The sequence below is a fragment of the Argopecten irradians genome, chromosome 15 (genome assembly GCF_041381155.1).
Source record: "Argopecten irradians isolate NY chromosome 15, Ai_NY, whole genome shotgun sequence".
NCBI lineage: Eukaryota > Metazoa > Mollusca > Bivalvia > Pectinida > Pectinidae > Argopecten > Argopecten irradians.
The window spans coordinates 17,880,081-17,900,117 of NC_091148.1; the positions used below are offsets into that span (position 1 = coordinate 17,880,081).

The following is a 20,037-nucleotide window of genomic DNA, read 5'->3' on the forward strand; positions in this document are numbered from 1 at the left end:
AAATTGCGGCTATTTTGTCACGTGATCTTAAACGGCGGGAAATAGACAGAGAAAAGACAACAACGTGATCAGAAAGGGAGGGAGGAAAAAACTCGAAAAAAATGACAACAGAAATTGACCAACGCCTTATTGAGATCCAGCGAGAATATTTAGACTTCCTTGACGATGGGGTAAGTTTCAAACAAAAGATCGCGTCGAAATATGTTCATAACCGCGATCATATGTTTTTCAGCAAAAAATCTGTACTTGCTCTTGAAACAATTTTCTTTTATTCATTGTAAATGAAGGAAATACCACATCTATTTGGGGCAATAAATGCCATGCTATCTGAATAAAAAAATCCATGCACGTCGCAGATATGAATTTTAATTTATTAATCAATTTCACATATCCAGGCAAATTTATAACTCGATCGCTTGAATAGCTTGAACAAGTAACGCTGTCATACAGTTTTAATTGCAGCATGCTGCATTTTCATTCATGGTAGCGAGATCTAGGGAGATCCATTTAGCCCTAAGTCGGAAAGCCTTGACAATCCCAGAATTAAATAGTAGGATCTCTCTGTACAAAGATAAATTGCTCGATCAACTTGTTAAATTATTATTCAGGGTTCTGGCTGTGCAGTTTTTCTATTCCCTCATTATTTAGCGGCTGTAACCAAAACATTGATTGTTTCTTTATATGAGGCGACTGCTTAACATTGACTGTTGAATACCCAATAAGCAAAGTTTTGAGTTAAAATTAAAAAAAAAAAGTATGTGTAATGGACCTGAAGTGACCATGTACAGCATAAAAAATGAGAGGGTCTATATATAATGGCACCAAACTTAACATTTAACAAATTAATTTCTGAAAGTAAACCACAAATGAAATTTAAAAGGGAATAAAAAAAAAAAGAATGAATTAGACAGGGCCAATATGTGTTAGATCAACATTTGATCAATATCAAGGCTTGTGCTTTGGTCACTTCTTGGATTGATGTCTTCACATTGATAATATATTCTTTATTACTTATTTGAAGTAGTGAAACAATTATATGCAAGTTATATACATTAGACAAATCCCTTTCAGTAGCACATTTATAAGGGCCAGGTCTATCAAAGAGGTCTTAGAGTGGGAGAAAAACCTGGGAAAAAAGCCACAAGATTGTGCAAGTGCCTGACCTGTTCATGTCTGTGACACGGATTGCATGAACCCTGGCCAGCTAGATGTAGATGAAAAAGCAAATGGCTAAACCATTATTTACACCACTTGATCACTCTTCACATTTACTCAAAGTCTGAGAAATACAAAAAAGAATAAAGACTGAAGATGTTTTGATATATTTTGCATTATTCTTTAATTTATGAGTTAAATTTTTTTCAGGAGGATCAAGGAATCTACCAGCAAAAAGTTCGTGACATGATAACGAACAACAATGTACGACTGAATGTAAACATTAATGACCTCCGGAAAAAGAATCAAAAGAGAGCTCAAGGGTAAAGTATAAATATACAGGGGCATTCAAATATTAATGTTTTAGCTGTAGTTAATATATGATAACTACTTCAGGTAAGGCGAGATGCTGCCATGTTGGAAAATATAAGATCTAAGAGGATGGAGGCACAAGGACATATAGCGTTAGGGGGTGAGGCACAGGGACATATAGCGTTAGAAGGGGAGGCACAGGGACATATACTATAGCATTAGTCATGGGTGTCTTGTCGGAAATTCATGAAAAAATTAGCAAGATATTAATTTCAATGTTTGACAAGACTTTAGTTTTAAGTCTAATTTTGATGAATTTTAATTTCAGGCTATTTGATGAATTTTAATTCAGGCTATTGAATGATGCGTTTGAAGAGCTGATCGCATTCCAAAGAGCCCTGAAGGAATTTGTTGCCTCTGCAGATCCCATATATAGCAAGCAGAACGATGAGTTCTTTGTTGGCTTTGAGGGAAGGTATGTATATACAATGATATTTTTTATTTGTTGTTAGGGAGGATTTTGTCTTGATTGCACCATATATTGGTTCTAAGGTATCTTGTGATTTTGTTAATGGTTGAAATAATTTATTACATTAACAATTTTTAACAGTTATCAATAAGGATCTAATGAGAGAGAGAAAAGAGAGAGAAAAACAGAAACCACTCTTTCATCACTTATCTAGATCTGTCAAAATAAAGAAAAGAAATGAGAAAATAATAGTACTGTCATTTAGTTGCTTTGTTTTAGAATCAAGTTGGACCAGCAATGCCATATGATGAGGGTGGGATTATTTGTACCTGGTATCTTAAATGATATTCTGAATGCACATCCTGCTTTTCACTACCATTAGAAAATAACCATAAAAAATCCTCTTATGATGCATATTTCCAGTTTTGGTGCTAAACATGTGACCCCGCGAACCCTGACGTCACGTTACCTTGGTAACATGGTGTGTGTGGAGGGTATTGTCACTAAGTGTTCCCTGATCCGCCCCAAGGTAGTGAGAAGTGTTCATTACTGTCCCACTACCAAGAAGACCATGGAGCGCCGCTACACAGACATGACCTCTCTGTCAGCCTACCCCTCGTCAGCGGCCTACCCAACCAAGGTGTGAAACTTAAATTCATGTGTAATTGGAATTTGTTCTAAATCTTTACCATTTTAGTATTTTTCATCAAATGTACACTGCTCATTTGCAGTTTAGCCAATCAATGTGTGTGTGGGGGGGGGGAAATTGAATCTGCTCTAAATCTGTACTGGACTGGTAGACAAAATATTTAGTTTTAAAGAAAAGAAAAAAAAACTTTATGATTTGTTGATTTGAATTGTTCACAAAATAGTCCAAAGCAAAAGGAATTGTTCAAGTAACTGTTTTGAGATCCGAGTAAAAGATTTGAAAGTATACTGTAAAATATGGTACTCAACATTAACTAACATAAATTGATGTCTTACATTTTTATTTTTTTCCAATGTTAGAATTTACAAAATGTGGGTACACATTTATTGAAAACTTTCTAGATTCCGGGATTTCAGTCAATCCTTCGATTACCTAGTATAGACAATGTGTTGATTAGAACTTTAGTCATCTTTATAATGTTCTTTACAAGTGGACATTGGGAAGTAATATATATGCAGATGTTTATTATTATCCCCCGCTTTCTCCAAAACGGGGGATATTAATTTGGGTTTGTCCATCTGTCTGTCTGTAACACTTAGTTTCTGTGCAATAACTGTAACAAATGTAAAGCGATTTTCTTCAAACTTGGTGACAAGGTTAAATGCCTTTTAAAAGGGCTCTGCCTAGGGGTGAAACGGTTATACCGCGGTAGTAGTAGAAACCGGTATAACGTGCCGCGGTTCGGTACATGGTATTGTTAACACAAAGTACTGTACATGCACGTGGTTGGAAAAGTTTTCTATGGGTGTCTTTTTCACTGTACGCCGGCTACACAAGTCCGATAACAACGAGTCTCTGATTGGTCATACAGCCCTTATTGTGACCCAAATCACAAACCACCTTACATAAAATCAATGTTTTGACAGGAAATGGAGAAGGCGTCGTCTGTACATCTGAGAGATGCTCCGGCAATAGAGCATCGTACTGTTTTGCAGTTTTAGAACAATTTGGTTTTAGAACGAAGGACGCTACGGCAGCTACATGCCGTCTATGTTATGCCGATATTCCGTACAAGCATTGCAATACAATTAAACATGAACACACACTTAGTTAGAAAACACGACATCGGCAACATGCGTACTGACATCACACATGCTCAAGTCCAAGTTGGACAAGTTCCGACCGCAAGTACTGCCAAAAAATCACAATGCCAGACGACGATATCTGATATATTTTCTAAAAATTTACCCTATGAATAGCTAATATCCAAGAAAGTTACACAGGGGGTTTTATTGCAGTTGACATGCGTCCATACTTCATTGTTGAAAACATCAGTGGAAAGTTAGAGAGTGTTAACAGCTGGGGATATCGTGTGCCATCAAAAGGCCTCCCTTTCTTGTGAAATATGGACAAACTTGTGTTCTTAAAAAAATTGGTCATTCCGGACGATTTTCAGTGAAATTTTGATTTTTGAATTCAATAAACTTGGGAGTTGAACAGTTTATACTGAGTTCATTGCCTTATTCACCTCTTATCAGTTCATTGCCTAATTCACCTCTTATCAGATTTACATGTACCGAACTGAAAAAACCGAACCGTCCACTCTATACCGCAATACGTACTGCACTGTGAAGTATCTATACCGTTTCACCCCTAGCTCGGCCAAGTTCGATCGTAACTGTCGATGGACCTTATTTAGCGGAGTTATGGCCCTTTGAATGACTAAAAACATCATTTTCTGCCATATCCATGCAATAAGTGTAACAAATGTAAACCGATTTTCTTCAAACTTAGTTACAATGTTGAATGCCTTAAGTGGGTGGCCAGGTTCAATCAACTCTTTGAGCGGATGTTATTTATCAGATTTATGGCCCTTTGATTTAGTACAAATGTCATTTTTCTGCAGTTTCTGTGTAATAACTAACAAATGTTAAAACTAATATTGTTAAAACTGGGCATAGCCAAGTTCGATCGCCACTTTTGGCAAATCTTAATTAGCAGAGTTATGGCCCTTTGATTTAATAAACAAAAAAGTCATTTTCTGCCATTTCCATACAATAACTAATAAATATAAACCTATTTTCTTCAAAATTGGTAACAAAGTTAAATGTCTTACTTCCGAATAAGACTTCAGTTCATTTTTTCATGTTTTAACCAAGGTTAAACCTAACCTCAATAATGTTTACCTACAATATGTTCTGAAAGTGGGGGATGGAAATTCCACGAATTTGCTTGTTATTCTAAACAAATTGAATTGATGTTATAAATTTAGGATGAAGATGGAAACTTATTGGAAACTGAGTATGGTTTGTCCGTGTACAAGGATCACCAGACATTTAGTATACAGGTATTTATGGTGTATTGTTTTTATCGTATTGTTGAATTACCAGAAATAATGATAAAAAAGACCAAATTTCCTTTCCAAAACGAGATAAAAAGAGCCCTTCCTAAGATAATGGAGAAAAGGTATATAAAAAGTCCGAAGTTCATTACTTTGTCAGTAAATTATGTTCTTTTACACATTTATTCCATTACTCTAACATGGATAGTATATAACATAGCACCATAAACTTTCACTTATGTAAATATAATGATTTTGTAGGAGATGCCCGAGAAGGCTCCGGCAGGACAGCTCCCGAGGTCAATAGATATTGTTGCTGATAACGATCTCGTGGACTGCTGCAAGGTTAGTTAAAAATTATGGAAATGAAATCTAAATCACACAATTTCCTAATTTTGTTGTAATGAAATAATAAATTACTTGTTCTTAAATTCTGTGAGAATAATGTTATATTTAACAAACGAAAAAAACATTACCAAAATAAATTCTTATGAGCTTATGATATGGGAATAAGATGAACAATGACTGACTTCTGAAATTGTTCCAAGATTCTGCTTTAAAACTCTTTATGATCTTGGATTAGCAATAGTTTTGAAACTTTTGTATAAAATTACTTTCCCAAATCTGCCATAAAAAATGATATCTGAGAATATATCATTGGAGAAAAAAACCTTTGTTTATAAATATCAGTGCTGCATACCTTAAAGTTTAGCTGGAAGTTGTTTGTGCAAGTTACAATGTTTGAATATCTTTCATCCTTGTACAGCCTGGTGACAGAATACAAGTTATTGGAATGTACAGATGTCTACCTGGCAAAAAGAACGGCTTCACAACGGGAACATTCAGGTAGATAGATATTCTGTATTTGCATATTACAGAGTTATCTGTCTTTGCGGGTAGGTATTTATTGTGACGTCATATGTTTGCGAGCGTAACGTTAAACTTTTCGGAGAAAACGGCGTGAATTTCACAAAATAATGACGTAACAATCGATACCTACCCGCAAGGGAGCTAACTCTGTAATATGCAAAGATGGAATACAACATATGCTGCTATGGCTCAAAACATTCATTGACATAGCAAGCGAGGTCAACTATATATGGGCCTCTTATTATAGGTATAATAAACAACATTTCAGTGACACACTGTTTCAAATAAGCTATATTATATTGTAAGGTAATGTTATTTTAAAAGTTCAATACATACTCTTTTAGATGTGAAACCAAAATAAGAAAAGCGATATTTCTTTCAGGACGATAATGATTGCTAACAATGTCCAGCTGTTAAGTAAGGAGATGGCTCCCATGTTTTCTGCTGATGATGTTGCCAAAATAAAGAAATTCAGTCGACAGAAACACACAGTAAGTTGTCTTTGATGTTTTAAATCTCATCCTCAGATTTAAATTTAAGCTTGTATGAATTTATTCGAATTACTTTGTTAAAAAAACCAGTTTATGGGCTAACCTAAAACATCTGAACTGGGAATACAAATGCTGCATAAGATCATTATAATATTGCCAAACTAGCCTGGAAAAAAGGATGGTTGTATTATGAGGGGTGGACTGTACAGTGAATTTTTGGTTTGGACCAATAAAGCAGGATATTGAGTTATTCAAGTTAAAGATAAAGTTAACGAAGTATTATGATAACTAAAAATTATACTACTTTTCATCCTTTTTATTATAAAGACATCTTGTAACTAATAACTAATAAGAAGTAATTACATATTCTCAGACAACTATATTATAAATTACAGGACGTATTTGAGGTTCTCGGAAGATCACTAGCTCCCTCTATCCACGGTCATGAGTACATCAAGAAGGCTGTATTATGTTTGCTGCTAGGAGGCAATGAGAAAGTACTGGCTAACGGCACGCGTATCAGGGGGTAAATAAATGTAGAGGATTAAGTAGTAGATATGTGATATTGACTCTTTTAGAAAAAATCGTTGTATTGATTTTATAATTTTGTATTATAGAACTCTTCACTAGATGTTAAAATGGTCACGTTTGGTTTCTAGCTATAACTTAAGCACATGTTATGCACGTGTAATCAAGAGGTTGCAATGCACATGTTTACATTGTAGTTGACTATAACTCTAGCACAGATTTGCTATTGGTGAAAGTTCGGACAAATAGACTTAATTTGTGTATATATTACCATTTGGAATCATGTCATAGGTTCAGGTCGAACTTAACCAAAATGACATCTCTTTGGATATTTGACATGAGTTGGTCAAACTTAACCATCTCCCTCTGTGATTGTAGTGACATCAATGTTCTGCTTATTGGAGATCCTTCAGTCGCCAAGTCACAGATGCTACGTTATGTTTTGCACACAGCACCAAGGGCCATCCCAACGACAGGTCGAGGGTCGTCAGGTGTTGGTCTAACAGCTGCCGTAACAACGGACCAGGAGTCTGGTAAAATGCATGATTCTTCGTAGCGAAATTTAGATATTTAAAAAAAAAATTGATGTGGATTCTTCCAGTTATCTCATTTACTGTATAAGTGCTTTAATTTCATGGTGTCAAAATTAATTGTAAAGTTCACGTTTTCAAATCTGGAACTTATACACGAGCTCTGAATTTCAAGCTTCGCCAGATGTATTTTCCATAGTCCTCAAACTGCCAGTATAAAGCACTAATTCAGCAGTATTTTCAGCAACAAACTTATCATCTGTCCTACTGTCTTTGATATAATTGTTTTAAAAAGTTAATACTTGCAGCATCTATGGCAACATTCCCATGGCAACATTCCCATGGCAACATTCCCATGGCAACATTCCCATGGCAACATTCCCATGGCAACATTCCCATGGCAACATTCCCATGGCAACATTCCCATGGCAACATTCCCATGGCAACATTCCCATGGCAACATTCCCATGGCAACATTCCCATGGCAACATTCCCAGATTTATTTATTTGCTACTTGTTAATTAAAAAAAATTTATGAAATATAATTCCAGGTGAACGACGACTTGAGGCTGGTGCTATGGTGTTGGCTGATCGAGGTGTTGTCTGTATCGATGAGTTTGACAAGATGTCGGATATGGATCGTACAGCCATCCACGAAGTTATGGAACAGGGTCGAGTGACCATCGCTAAGGCTGGTATCCACGCCAAACTCAACGCCAGATGTAGTGTTTTGGCCGCAGCCAATCCAGTGTATGGCAGAGTGAGTAGGAGGTTTAGATGAAGTTTGAATAGAGGAGGTCAAAGATACCAAAGTATGCAGTTGAATTACAATTTACTGTTGATTAATCCCACCTTCCTGTGATTGTGACCAGTCAAAAGAAGAAGTCACAATCACAGGTAGGTGGGATTAATCAATGATAAATCGTTCTTTACTCATTTGGTTTTGGTATCTTAAATCGACATATTGTGTTTGATATTTAATTTACGTAATCTACAATTATTACTTTCTAAAAGATTATTTATTATGAAGGTTATAAAGAAGTGATAAAGGGAAGATAATATATTGTTGTATAATGTCTTGAATCTTTGTTATGAAACACTTGTGCTAAATGTCTTTTAAAAGTATTTTAGATATATTCCATTCAATAAACAAAACAATTGATTTACTGCTTCTATATATTATCCATTCATTTTTCTTCTTCTCTGAAACTGAATCATCAGGGAATACTAGTAAATCTGATCACTAGTGAATTTGATCGCTGTAGCATGTGATTTTCATTACAGTACGACCAATACAAGACCCCAATGGAGAACATCGGCCTCCAGGACTCCCTTCTGTCTCGTTTTGATCTTCTATTTATTGTACTCGATAAGGTGAGTTTTGGTAAAGTTTCTACCTCTGATTGATTTATTGTGAAGTTGTGTAGAAAGAATTTTTTCCAATACAGATGTCTCCCAATTTGAACCTTCCTTAACAAGTTATGAATACCTGCAAAATCTGTCATAAATGAACTGTACTACATTTCTGAACCGATTATCAAAGAACTTCACATCTACTAGCTGTGAAGCTTGACTGTATAAGATGAGTGAGATAACTTAAAAGAAAAAAAATGAGGAGAGAATGAAACACAACCTTAATATGTATTTACAGATGGACCCTGAACTTGATCGCTCAATCTCTGAACATGTGCTGAGAATGCATCGCTACAGAATGGCTGGTGAGCAGGACGGAGATGGTAAGTTTGTGTGTACTAATTATCTCGGAGTCAAGTTATTGATAAATCTATGGTAATGGCAGAGAAATTTTAAAATCCAAGAGGATATTTGTGATTGAAAGAAAACATGTTTTTATTTATCAATGAATGAATTCATGTTTAAAATTCGTTGATTTCTATTCAAGAGTATACTTTTCCAGTTTTGTCATAATTTCTCTGACAATAAGAGCTTGTATGTTATCAACAGTTTTCTTTTGAAATTTTCATTCTGTTCAAACCGTTACCACAAATGCCAATTTTCACCTTTGAGAGTATCTTTGCTTTGAATCTGTCTTCACTCTATAAACATGATTGTGTAAATACCAGCCTCGTTCGGTGATTTCCGAACCAATGTGTACAAATGATGTACAAAGATATATTTAGCATCTCTAGTGGGTCATGGACATCATATTTACCTGTGTTGGATAATCCTATATTCACCCTGGATAATCTATATTGGACCCGTCGTTAACATTCCCATTGTGTGTAAACCCCTGCCGAATTATAACCTTACCATGAATTTATAGGATCTGTTGACCATTTACAGCCACTGCGCCCTGGGAGCTCTGTTCTGACCGTCTCTCGCCACCAACGGACCCGTTCTGTGATGCGAAGAAGATAAGTAATAGACGCCCATCCCTTTGAAGCGACTACACGATACCTATGTTCGCATGGAATGCAACACATTCTTTGATTTTTTAGTCGTGAAATATTAATGAATTAAGCCTTCATAATTCAAGCTTGTTTAATCTTTTTAAAGGGTTATTGGAAAAAATAGAGATAAACATTATTCATCACTGACCATGATCTATGTACATGGGTGATATCATAATATGAATTCATACAGGAATCTATGAATGATGAATCCAATTATTTTTCTCGATCATTCAATATAACCATTTTTAGTATTGCACAGATTCGACATATATAGTGCGACTCTTTGTTGTGAATGTTGAAATTCTATGCTACTTTTCTAGATATTAAATTTAACCTGTCTGATGGCATTTGGATTGGTTACCAACAATATTTTCTACGCTAAGAAGATGCTGCCCTCTGTATACGATTACGCCGTAATCATGCTCAGTACATTAGCAAGTACGTGCACAGAATCAGTTCATGCACAAACAGGCATTGATCTCAAGATAACTTACATCATAGATGTTGCACATCTGAGCTTGAAAAGTTGATATTAATCAAATTGAGGACGTTTCAGTGACCATTCATTGTATAACAAGGGTTCTGCAAATCCAGTGGTCTATATAATTTAAAATGAAATGCAATTTGACAAGAAAAATTGAGTTACCCGTGGAGTATTATAAATCATCAATAGTGATTCAAAGCTTTTAAAAAGTCCACTCTATTGAACATTAGTTTAACTGAACCATTTGATACGAGGTATTATGGCCTATGTTGATTAAATCTATGGTGTTGGCTGAGAAATTTTTAAAATCCAAGGTATATTTCATGGATGAAAGAAAACATGTTTCAATTATCACAGTGAATGAATTCTATGTGAAAAATTAGTTGATTTCTATGCGAAAAGTTATACTTTTCCAGTTGGGGGTGCGCAAATTTTCTCAACTGAGACGGTGTATGTTTTCAAAAAATTTCTAGGGGAAATGTTCTGTTCTGTTCAAGACCGCTTACCAACTAATTGACAAGTTTGATTTTCAACCTTTGAGAGTATCCGTTAGCTTTGAATCTGTCTTTCAAACACTGTATAAACATAATTTGTTAAAATACAATGCCTCACTCGTTCGGTGGAATTCCGAGAACCAATGTGTGTACAAATAATGTAAGACAATGGTATATTTTAGCATCTCTAATATCACTCACCAACATAACTGGCACCAATGAATATATTGAATGTAATGCGACCATTATCAGCCCTGCCCCTGGGGAGCTCTGTCGAGCCTCTGACCTTGGCCAATCCGTACGGGGACCCAGATCTGGAAGCGAGAGAGGCTGGAGACAAGGAAGAGAACAAACCCCATCACCATCTTACACAGACAAAACACGACCCCAGCGCAGCGATGTGCATGGAGCAAACAAAGGATTTATAAGGAATGGCCTGATAGTGAAATATATTAGAATATTTCATAATTCCATCGACTGTGATTAACTAGCTTACTTTTATTACAAACATTTTGTTACATTTTCAATCTATAGTGTTGGGAATAAGCCAACTATTGGACATGAAACTCGACCATTCAATTAAAAGCCATGTTATATTGCAACTAATTGAGAAGTATATATTGCACGCTACCATAGAAACGTTATATGTGCACGGTGACCGAGCATGTAATATTTACAGGACTTTTGGAACAATGGTTTGTTGCAATACTGCAGGATATTCATAACCATAATTGATAAATATAATTAGCAATCACTTTGGATCTGTACCGAGTACATGTAGTGAGTGTGAGTTTTACTCACAATGTGATTTGTTGCAATGAGCAAAACATATGTAGCCTCTAGCCGATCTTGCTTTTGATTGTTATGATCCCAAACACACTAATTACTTATTGTGACAATTTTAAAACAAATATATTGTAATCTTTTGAATATTACTGATTACTATTCATGTATAATATCTCAAAACATTGACATGTGCACGGAGTACGGCGGACCGGACCGCCGATATTTTGGACATCTGCAAGATATTTTAGTTTCATGTTTACGGTGGCCAATAAAAAGAAAACAAACGCAATGTGGTTTTAATAATGTTATTTCTTCTTAATACAACAATTCTTTGTGCAAGTTGTCAAGCATTTCTGGGGAATATTTTGCATTGAAATTGTCACCTTCATACATCGATTTTGGGACTCCCTGGACATCGTTTTTTCCCAAATTTTTTGATGCGCAAAATATACTGATAGTAGATTTTTTCCAGCATTTTCAGCCCTAAAAAGTACCTGCGCAAATTACACTGGTGCGCAAATTATACCAGTTTTTACGGTATTTACCTTTGGCCTCATGCAATATAACATTTGTTGATTACCATCACAGAGGGTTTAAACGTTATGAACTAGAGCACAGTAACCCATGAAATATAATGTATAGGAATGTTCTATAGATAAACATACAACACTTGTCTAAATCTTGAATCATGCATATATTCTGACTTATACACAGAATATTATTCTATAACGTCATGGGCCTTTGTGGCCAAGAGCTTCCAATGTTATTATCATTAATCCTTCACTTCTTGGTTGCAAGCTTGAAACCCATGTTGGATGATTGCCAGGCATTGTTACATATGGTTTTCTTAGGATAATCTTTGCTCCATCTCTTTAAAGATGCTCCACTGCAGACAAATGGTATTATTTCACTATCAAAAACAGGAGCAAACTATTTAGTAGTTTTCTTCTGTTAAACAAGTAACTTTACACCATTACCACCATTGAAAAGTTTGAGCTTCTAATTTTACTTCAAGATTAAAATATTGAAAATGATTAATTGCATTCCAAAAAAATTCTGTGGCACTATGTCCAATATATATGGAGTATATTTAATCTTTTGTAGAGAGTTTACCAAAAATAAAACAAACAACAACATCAGGGCTATTTCAGTAAAACACACATCATCTTATGAAATTTATGAATTTGTTTTAATAACATGTGGTAGGACTCTCAAGGAAGAATAATTCCAAAAGTAGAGGGAAATGAAATTAGTAGAAATATCTTGTTAATTCTGTAATAATAAATTTCTTGTCTTTTTGCAGCCATCGTATTGTGAGTATGCAATTTATGAGGAAGTACATCCACGTAGCCAAAGCCTTGAAGCCTAGCCTGACAAGGGAGGCTGCTGATCTACTCGCCGACGAGTACGCCAAACTCCGCAACCAAGACAACTTCCAGGGTGACAACATTGCTAGGGTAAGTATACACTGTTAAACCTGCCTTGGTGGTCTGTAGAAAGACCACCTGTTTAATAAGACCACTTCTGTACAGTTCCAAATTTTAACAAATTCAACTTGTGTATAAAGACTACCCAATCTAATTAAAATTAGCCTTGTAATTCTGCTCCACTATGATGCTCTACATTACGCTCCAAAAAAAGATGCCCCGTTCGGAATCTTCGGTATGGTTGATTCATTCAAAAATAAAAAATGGCTAAGAGTACATCCCAAAATGCTCCAATTCTAGGGCAGAGGTCATGCTGAGTTAACCCCTAACGGGGCATTGTTAGATCTTGTATTGAAGCGTCACGTAGAGCGTCGTAGTGGAGCAGAATTACAAGTCTAATTTTAACCCTTTACCACATGCAAACTAGTAGACTGCATCACCAGGCTTCCATGAGGAAAGTATACAATGTTCAACACGAACATAGTTGCAACATCTGTCAAGTGTATGCACCATCTCAATGGCACTTTTTGAACTTTTGAAAAGAAAATGGTTGATTTTTTTCTGTAGAAAATACTCAAAATATTGCCGATTTTTTACAACTTTTAGGGAAAAAATCCACAAATTACTTGAAATATCGTAAACAAACTAATATATATATCTGAATCATGGCTCGGTCAATATATTTGCTCTGAAAAACACTGTTATTTCTGCTTTGTCCGTGCCGGTTCACGACCCGTTCACCGCTACTTTCACTTTCTATCGTTCCGAGTAGTGTGTTTGTTGTGGGATGTTTGTACATTATTTGCCGTTGAAAAATGCACGAAAATAGTCTATCAACTTAAATGAAGTATATTAAAGGTTTATTGAAGTTTTGACAACATGTTTCTAACAAAATTATCAACACTCACGGCTGTAAACTCGCCAGTCCATTCCAACACGGCGTCAGGTAATGGCGATAGTACGGGACCTCGCCGTTCTTCATGACCGTCAGATTTTCGATCGGTCAAATTGAATAAAACATCGTCTAAATCATCGTCAGATTATATGCTTTTAGGTCTGTGATATTTAAATATCATGACATTGTACTTATAATTACAAATATCTGCCGTAATATCAACAACAGAAGCCATGATGGCGTCCCCGGTAACATGAGTGAAGCAGTGAACACATGTGTGATTTTCTCGGTAAATTTATTCAGAGTTTGATTTAGTAACACTGTGCCGATTTTTGATTGGTTAGAAATTTGGTCACGTCTATAATTAGATTGTAAAGTCTGAACACAGGTGGCGCTTTTATCACGTGATATGAAGCTAGCAAAACATTGATAGTCAAAATGGCGTCCAGAGTCGCTTGCATTGAGATCGTGTAGGGGCGTCCATAGGCGCTTACATTGAGATGGTGTGGGGGGCGTCCAAAGTCGCTTACATGGGGCAAGGGGTAAAGGCGTCCAAAGGCGCTTACATGTGGTAAAGGGTTAAAAGACTACCTGACCAGTTTGTCTCTATTCACTGGATGGTCTTTATAGACATATTTGACTGCTTTTGTACTTTTTAATAAAAATTAGGAAAGAAATGCCAAGTTAAAGAAGAAATACTGACTTGATAAATCATATTTATATAAACAATTGCTTTCAAAACAAGGACAATGCGATATGGCAGTGGAATAAAGATTTAAAAATTATTTGTTTTAAAATTTAAAGAAAACAAGGAATCATTTGAATCAATTTAATTATTGTATTCAGTTTGTTATTTAAAGGGACAATTCACTCAGGCTAATTCTTTTACATAACCAAGAAGCAAAATATGGCATAAATGTGTTCTACATTTCTTATGAAACATATCACATAAAAAATTGACAAATTCCACGTCATTGTTTCGTATTTTAATGAATATCGTTGAAACATCAAATCGTTGATCAATACAATTAAGCAGGTACAATATGGACGCTGTACCCATACCCGAGCCAAAGTCACGCACGTTAAACAAATAAACTACATAACCACTGAGAATGTGATAAAATGATTTTAGGCAACACAATTCACCTAATAAGGTAAACATACTACTGTCAGAGCGATTTGAGCAGTTCTAGACAAAAGTTGCATTACTCTACGAGTAAGGGACAGGGTTCGGCACACAAGAAGTTCGACCACAATGTGTAATGGCAGACAGCGAGCGAGTTTGAACATCTACACACATGTCACAACCATGAGCTTTTCAGGCATATCATAGTAAAAGCGACTGGTCTAATTTCCATTAGAACTGGGGGGTTTTCCGATATAAGTACAAATTTTAATGTTCTCTTAGACTGAATTGTCTCTTTAAATTATAGTATTCAGTTTGTTGTTATAATTGAAGTGTTTTATTTTGTTGTTTAACAGACACAACCCGTAACTGCTCGAGCCTTGGAAACCATGATTCGTCTGTCAACAGCCCACGCGAAGGCACGCCTGTCTAAGACAGTAGATCTAGAGGACGCCCAGGCTTGTGTAGAGCTTGTTCACTACGCTTTCTTCAAAAAGGTGAGTTGATATTGTCTACTCAAAGATATGTTACAATAGCTCGAGTCTTGGTGGTTTTAGTGAAAGTTAAAGGTTAAAGTATGTGATGTTCTGTATCTAGCTTCCCATTCTTGGTTGCAGTGGTCATGATGATAGGGGTTCTGATATTCAATATTTATCCTTTAAACTGTGGGTCACAGGAGTAATTCAAACGTCTGATAAACATATATATATATCCCTGTAATAGCCATGATGTAAAATTCAAATTCAATGAAATAAAATGAGCATAAAACGGACAATGGAAAGCTTTATGTCAAGCCAGGTTTTGGAGATAGAAGAAAAGGTGGAGAACAAGGAGAAAATCCACCAAACTTCTGTCAGTACTTGACAATTGTCTTGCACGGTTTTGAACTTTGAGCCCCCACAGATGAAGTGTTAATGTTTATATCTCTAAAATCCTGAACCATATTGCCACCATGGCCCTTTAGTGACCAAAGCTGCTCTATAATTTTCAGACATAAAACAAACAGAGTCATGTTGTACTTATCAAGAACGTCGTTGGTTGTAGGTACTAGAAAAGACAAAGAAGAGACGGAAGGGAGACGATACCGACGAGAGTAGCCAGGATGAGGCAGCAGATGAAGTCGACGGAGAGGTACCCACCAAGAAAAAACAGTGAGTTTTAGATAGAACCATCCTAATTTATATCTTTGTGCTTACTAATGATCAGATAAAAAAACTCGTCCATGTTGTTAATATAGCCGAGTTGTTTTGGTCACTCTTAGAACTTTTAAAGCTAAAAAAAAAAAAAAAAAAAAAAAAAAATGGAGAAAGAAGAAGAAAAATGTGTTTACGTTCACAATACAGGCCTTATGCACAGTCAGTTTTAAACATCATTATTGGGTCTTGAAATGGATTACTTTGAAGTAAGATATGTATGCTAAAATCAATTTGTTCTGTTATGTTGGTGAAGCTGTATTAAAATGAGACAGTCCAATATTTTACAGTTCTTGTTTAATAACTCATTACATAACATTTTACATTTCTGAATGTTTTCCGGAAAAAAAATCTCAATGTTGCACAAATAGGTTGATTGGAAGTTCAAAATAGATTACACTTGTAACACGATTTAGTAATGGTGTCATGGTGATTTGTTCTATAGGAAGAAGACGAAGGAAATGAGGGCCAAACGACCTGTCAGACAAGAAGGAGATGAAGGTTACGACCCGTACGACTTTGACCATAGTGAGGCCAGCGAAGACGGTGAGTAAATTAGAAAGCACTTCATTGTGTTATCATAATATGGGACAAGCCATAAATTGTTTGAGTGTTAGGCAGGATGCTGTCTTACCCTCTGCTCACAATTGGACATGTTTCCATTCAATGTTGAGCAAACACTGTAGCATACACAGTGGGTGAAGCCAAACACTTTCGAGGAAGTGAATATTGTTCTGTGCACTGATTGGTCGAAATTCTTCAGAATTTGTTGTAATTTTAGCCGGGGTTAAGGGGATTCCCCGAAACAGGAGATTTACCTGGTTTTGGTCAATATGATTTGGAAACGGGTAGGGGAGGCTGAAATCGGGAAGTTCGTAACGGAATTGAGAAAGTTGGCAAGTATTCACACTACAATATGCAAATTGAGCTGACAATCGGTCATTGTTGTCACGCCCTTTATACACAATCAATGTTGAAGTCATGTACATTACTCAGGTGGCTTGATTAAAAAAAAAAAAAAATTAAGACAGTTCTTTTCTGGTACTGAAATTTGACTAGTAAGTTTGAATTATTTTTCTTCAGATTCAGGGGTGGTGGAGAGGAAGCCAAGGAAGAAGAGAACGAAATCTCAGGACAGCGAGACGGCCATGGATACCGAACCATCATCACAGAAAAAGGATAAGGTCGACGAAAAGAAGTTAGTATTTTAATTTCTGTAATATGAATTTATATTGCGACAGGTATTTAGGTTGCAACTTTTAAACCCACAAGTAACAGTTGCCAAGTACCAACTGGAGGTTGACGGCTTTTTCTCTTGTTATTTTTAACTTTCCCCAAAACCTGGATGTTCTTAAATGACCTTAAGAGAATGTTCAACAGAAATAAAACTAAGCTGAATTATACTTTTCAGATAAATATCCATCGAACCAGAACACTGACTTGTATAATCTTTTGTCAAAGTTCAAAAAATTGTTTTCGTGATTTTTAGTATGCCACAAAATACTCAAAGATTATTTACATTATTAACACAGTAACTCAAACAATATTGTTATAAATGTTTACCCTGCCCATCCCAAATTAAACGTATTTTGTATCTGTTTCAGAATGAAAACTTTCCGTGCTGCGTTGTTCAATCTGTTCAAAGCTGAGCATGCCCAATCTGTGTCGTTGGACAAAGTAAAGGCACATGTGGCCAAGGAGTTTACGGAAGGTGACTTTTCTGAGGACAATGTGTTTTCTGCCTTAGAACAAATGATGGACGCTAACCAAGTCATGTTGGCCGATGATGTTGTTTTCTTGATTTAAAGATCAAAACAATCGGACAGACTGTGTTCTTGGATTAGAACATCAATGTTTGGATTTCTACATCTAAAGATCAATGAATTTGAACATACTTTGTTCTAGGATTAGTGCATAAATAAAGACTTATCTTTATGTGATAGATATTCGGATGCCTACATCTTAAGATCAATGAATTTTGACATATTGTGTTCTTGGATTAGTGCATACATATCTTTGTATGAACAAGAAGATATTCCGAGACCTACAGGGATATGTTGTATTTTCTTACCACAGTCTTGCACTCAGAAATACTGTGATTCTGATTTAAGACTTGCCACCATACAGCAAGTGTTCAAACATTGGAGACAATGACCTTTTGGTAGGATTTCAAATCAAACTGGACATCAAAATGAAAAAAATGTAAACCTTGAACCAGATGCAAAGACTGATCCAGAGATTGTATTAGAAGATCAACTTATGTTGTATTTCTTCGAGATATTTCTATCATTATCTGTGCAAGGTGGTACTGCTCAGGGTTGAAAATATGTTAATTGCATAGTGCTAATAGTTGAGGCAATTTTGTACTGTTGTACCATCTTCAAAACGAAATATATAAACTTGTTTATCTGCGCCATGTGTGAAGATTACTTACGACATTATTTAAAGGACGCTTTCATATGACCATAGTAGCTTGAAGTGACCTTCTACGGTCAACGTTGAAGGTTGAAGGGTCGCAGGTCAACGTTGAAGGGTCGCAGGCCCCTTTTGAAACCATTATTAAGGGACTCTAATACAAAATGAGTTTTTGCCCTTAATTTCGAGGTTATAAATATGTAAATACAGTTACAAATGAATATATGTAAATATTGTTAATACAGAAAATTAAATCATGCCTGGTAAACCATACTGTAAATATTTATATACACACATTATTGTGGTCATCAATTATTTCCTGCACTTTATGAAAATGTAAACTTCTACATTGATTCAACATTTTGTAATATTACTGAATGCAAGATCAGATTCCTATCATAAATTACAATTAACATTTTCTGGTGTTTTGTCCAGAAATAATTTGTTTCTAAAGCATGACCAGTTTAAGATCGATTACTTTGGCTGTGTGTAAGATCATGTCAAAATTAAACTTGTTGAATCTCTGAAACGGATAATAAAAAAATTAGAAACTCATGTAATGGTGTTATATAGTTTTTTGAGGTGTTTTTGGCAGTATGCTTTCGGTAAGATAGCCCTATTGGTGAGAAGATCTAGGGTTCCAAGTACTACAACAGGGAAGATCTAGGGTTCCAAGTACTACAACAGAGAAGATCTAAGGTTCCCAGTACTACAACAGAGAAGATCTGGGGTTCCCAGTACTACAACAGAGAAGATCTAAGGTTCCCAGTACTACAACAGAGAAGATCTGGGGTTCCCAGTACTACAACAGAGAAGATCTAGGGTTCCCAGTACTACAACAGAGAAGATCTAAGGTTCCCAGTACTACAACAGAGAAGATCTAGGGTTCCCAGTACTACAACAGAGAAGATCTAGGGTTCCCAGTACTACAACAGGGAAGATCTAGGGTTCCCAGTACTACAACAGAGAAGATCTAGGGTTCCCAGTACTACAACAGAGAAGATCTAGGGTTCCCAGTACTACAACAGAGAAGATCTAAGGTTCCCAGTACTACAACAGAGAAGATCTAAGGTTCCCAGTACTACAACAGGGAAGATCTGGGGTTCCCAGTACTACAACAGGGAAGATCTAGGGTTCCCAGTACTACAACAGAGAAGATCTAGGGTTCCCAGTACTACAACAGGGAAGATCTAGGGTTCCCAGTACTACAACAGAGAAGATCTGGGGTTTCCAGTACTACAACAGAGAAGATCTAGGGTTCCCAGTACTACAACAGAGAAGATCTAGGGTTCCCAGTACTACAACAGAGAAGATCTAGGGTTCCCAGTACTACAACAGAGAAGATCTGGGGTTCCCAGTACTACAACAGAGAAGATCTAGGGTTCCCAGTACTACAACAGGGAAGATCTAGGGTTCCCATGGGGCCAGTACTACAACAGGGAAGATCTAGGGTTCCCAGTA

The 20,037-nt window shown here is 36.1% G+C and overlaps 1 protein-coding gene across 1 annotated transcript; it reads left to right on the forward strand.

The window, feature by feature from the left end:
• Positions 1-11: 11 nt before the first annotated feature.
• On the forward strand, positions 12-19,131 carry LOC138308644 (zygotic DNA replication licensing factor mcm3-like). The gene is made up of 20 exons (XM_069249683.1): positions 12-170; positions 1,366-1,478; positions 1,820-1,942; positions 2,360-2,576; positions 4,858-4,932; positions 5,188-5,271; positions 5,693-5,772; positions 6,179-6,287; positions 6,683-6,813; positions 7,194-7,348; positions 7,897-8,105; positions 8,630-8,719; positions 8,997-9,081; positions 10,987-11,129; positions 12,777-12,977; positions 15,325-15,465; positions 16,013-16,119; positions 16,607-16,707; positions 17,245-17,359; positions 17,766-19,131. The coding sequence occupies exons 1-20, from the start codon at positions 102-104 to the stop codon at positions 17,965-17,967; spliced, it is 2,550 nt and encodes an 849-aa protein (XP_069105784.1). The 5' UTR covers positions 12-101; the 3' UTR covers positions 17,968-19,131.
• The last annotated feature ends 906 nt before the right edge of the window (positions 19,132-20,037 follow it).

What these genes read in the sequence shown, in the direction of transcription:
- LOC138308644 (XM_069249683.1), top strand. Translation starts at nt 102, where the DNA reads ATGACAACAGAAATTGACCAACGCCTTATTGAGATCCAGCGAGAATAT. An exon ending in TAGACTTCCTTGACGATGGG is followed by an intron (nt 171 to 1,365) that starts GTAAGTTTCAAA and finishes AATTTTTTTCAG; the next exon opens with GAGGATCAAGGAATCTACCA. An exon ending in CAGCGGCCTACCCAACCAAG is followed by an intron (nt 2,577 to 4,857) that starts GTGTGAAACTTA and finishes TTATAAATTTAG; the next exon opens with GATGAAGATGGAAACTTATT.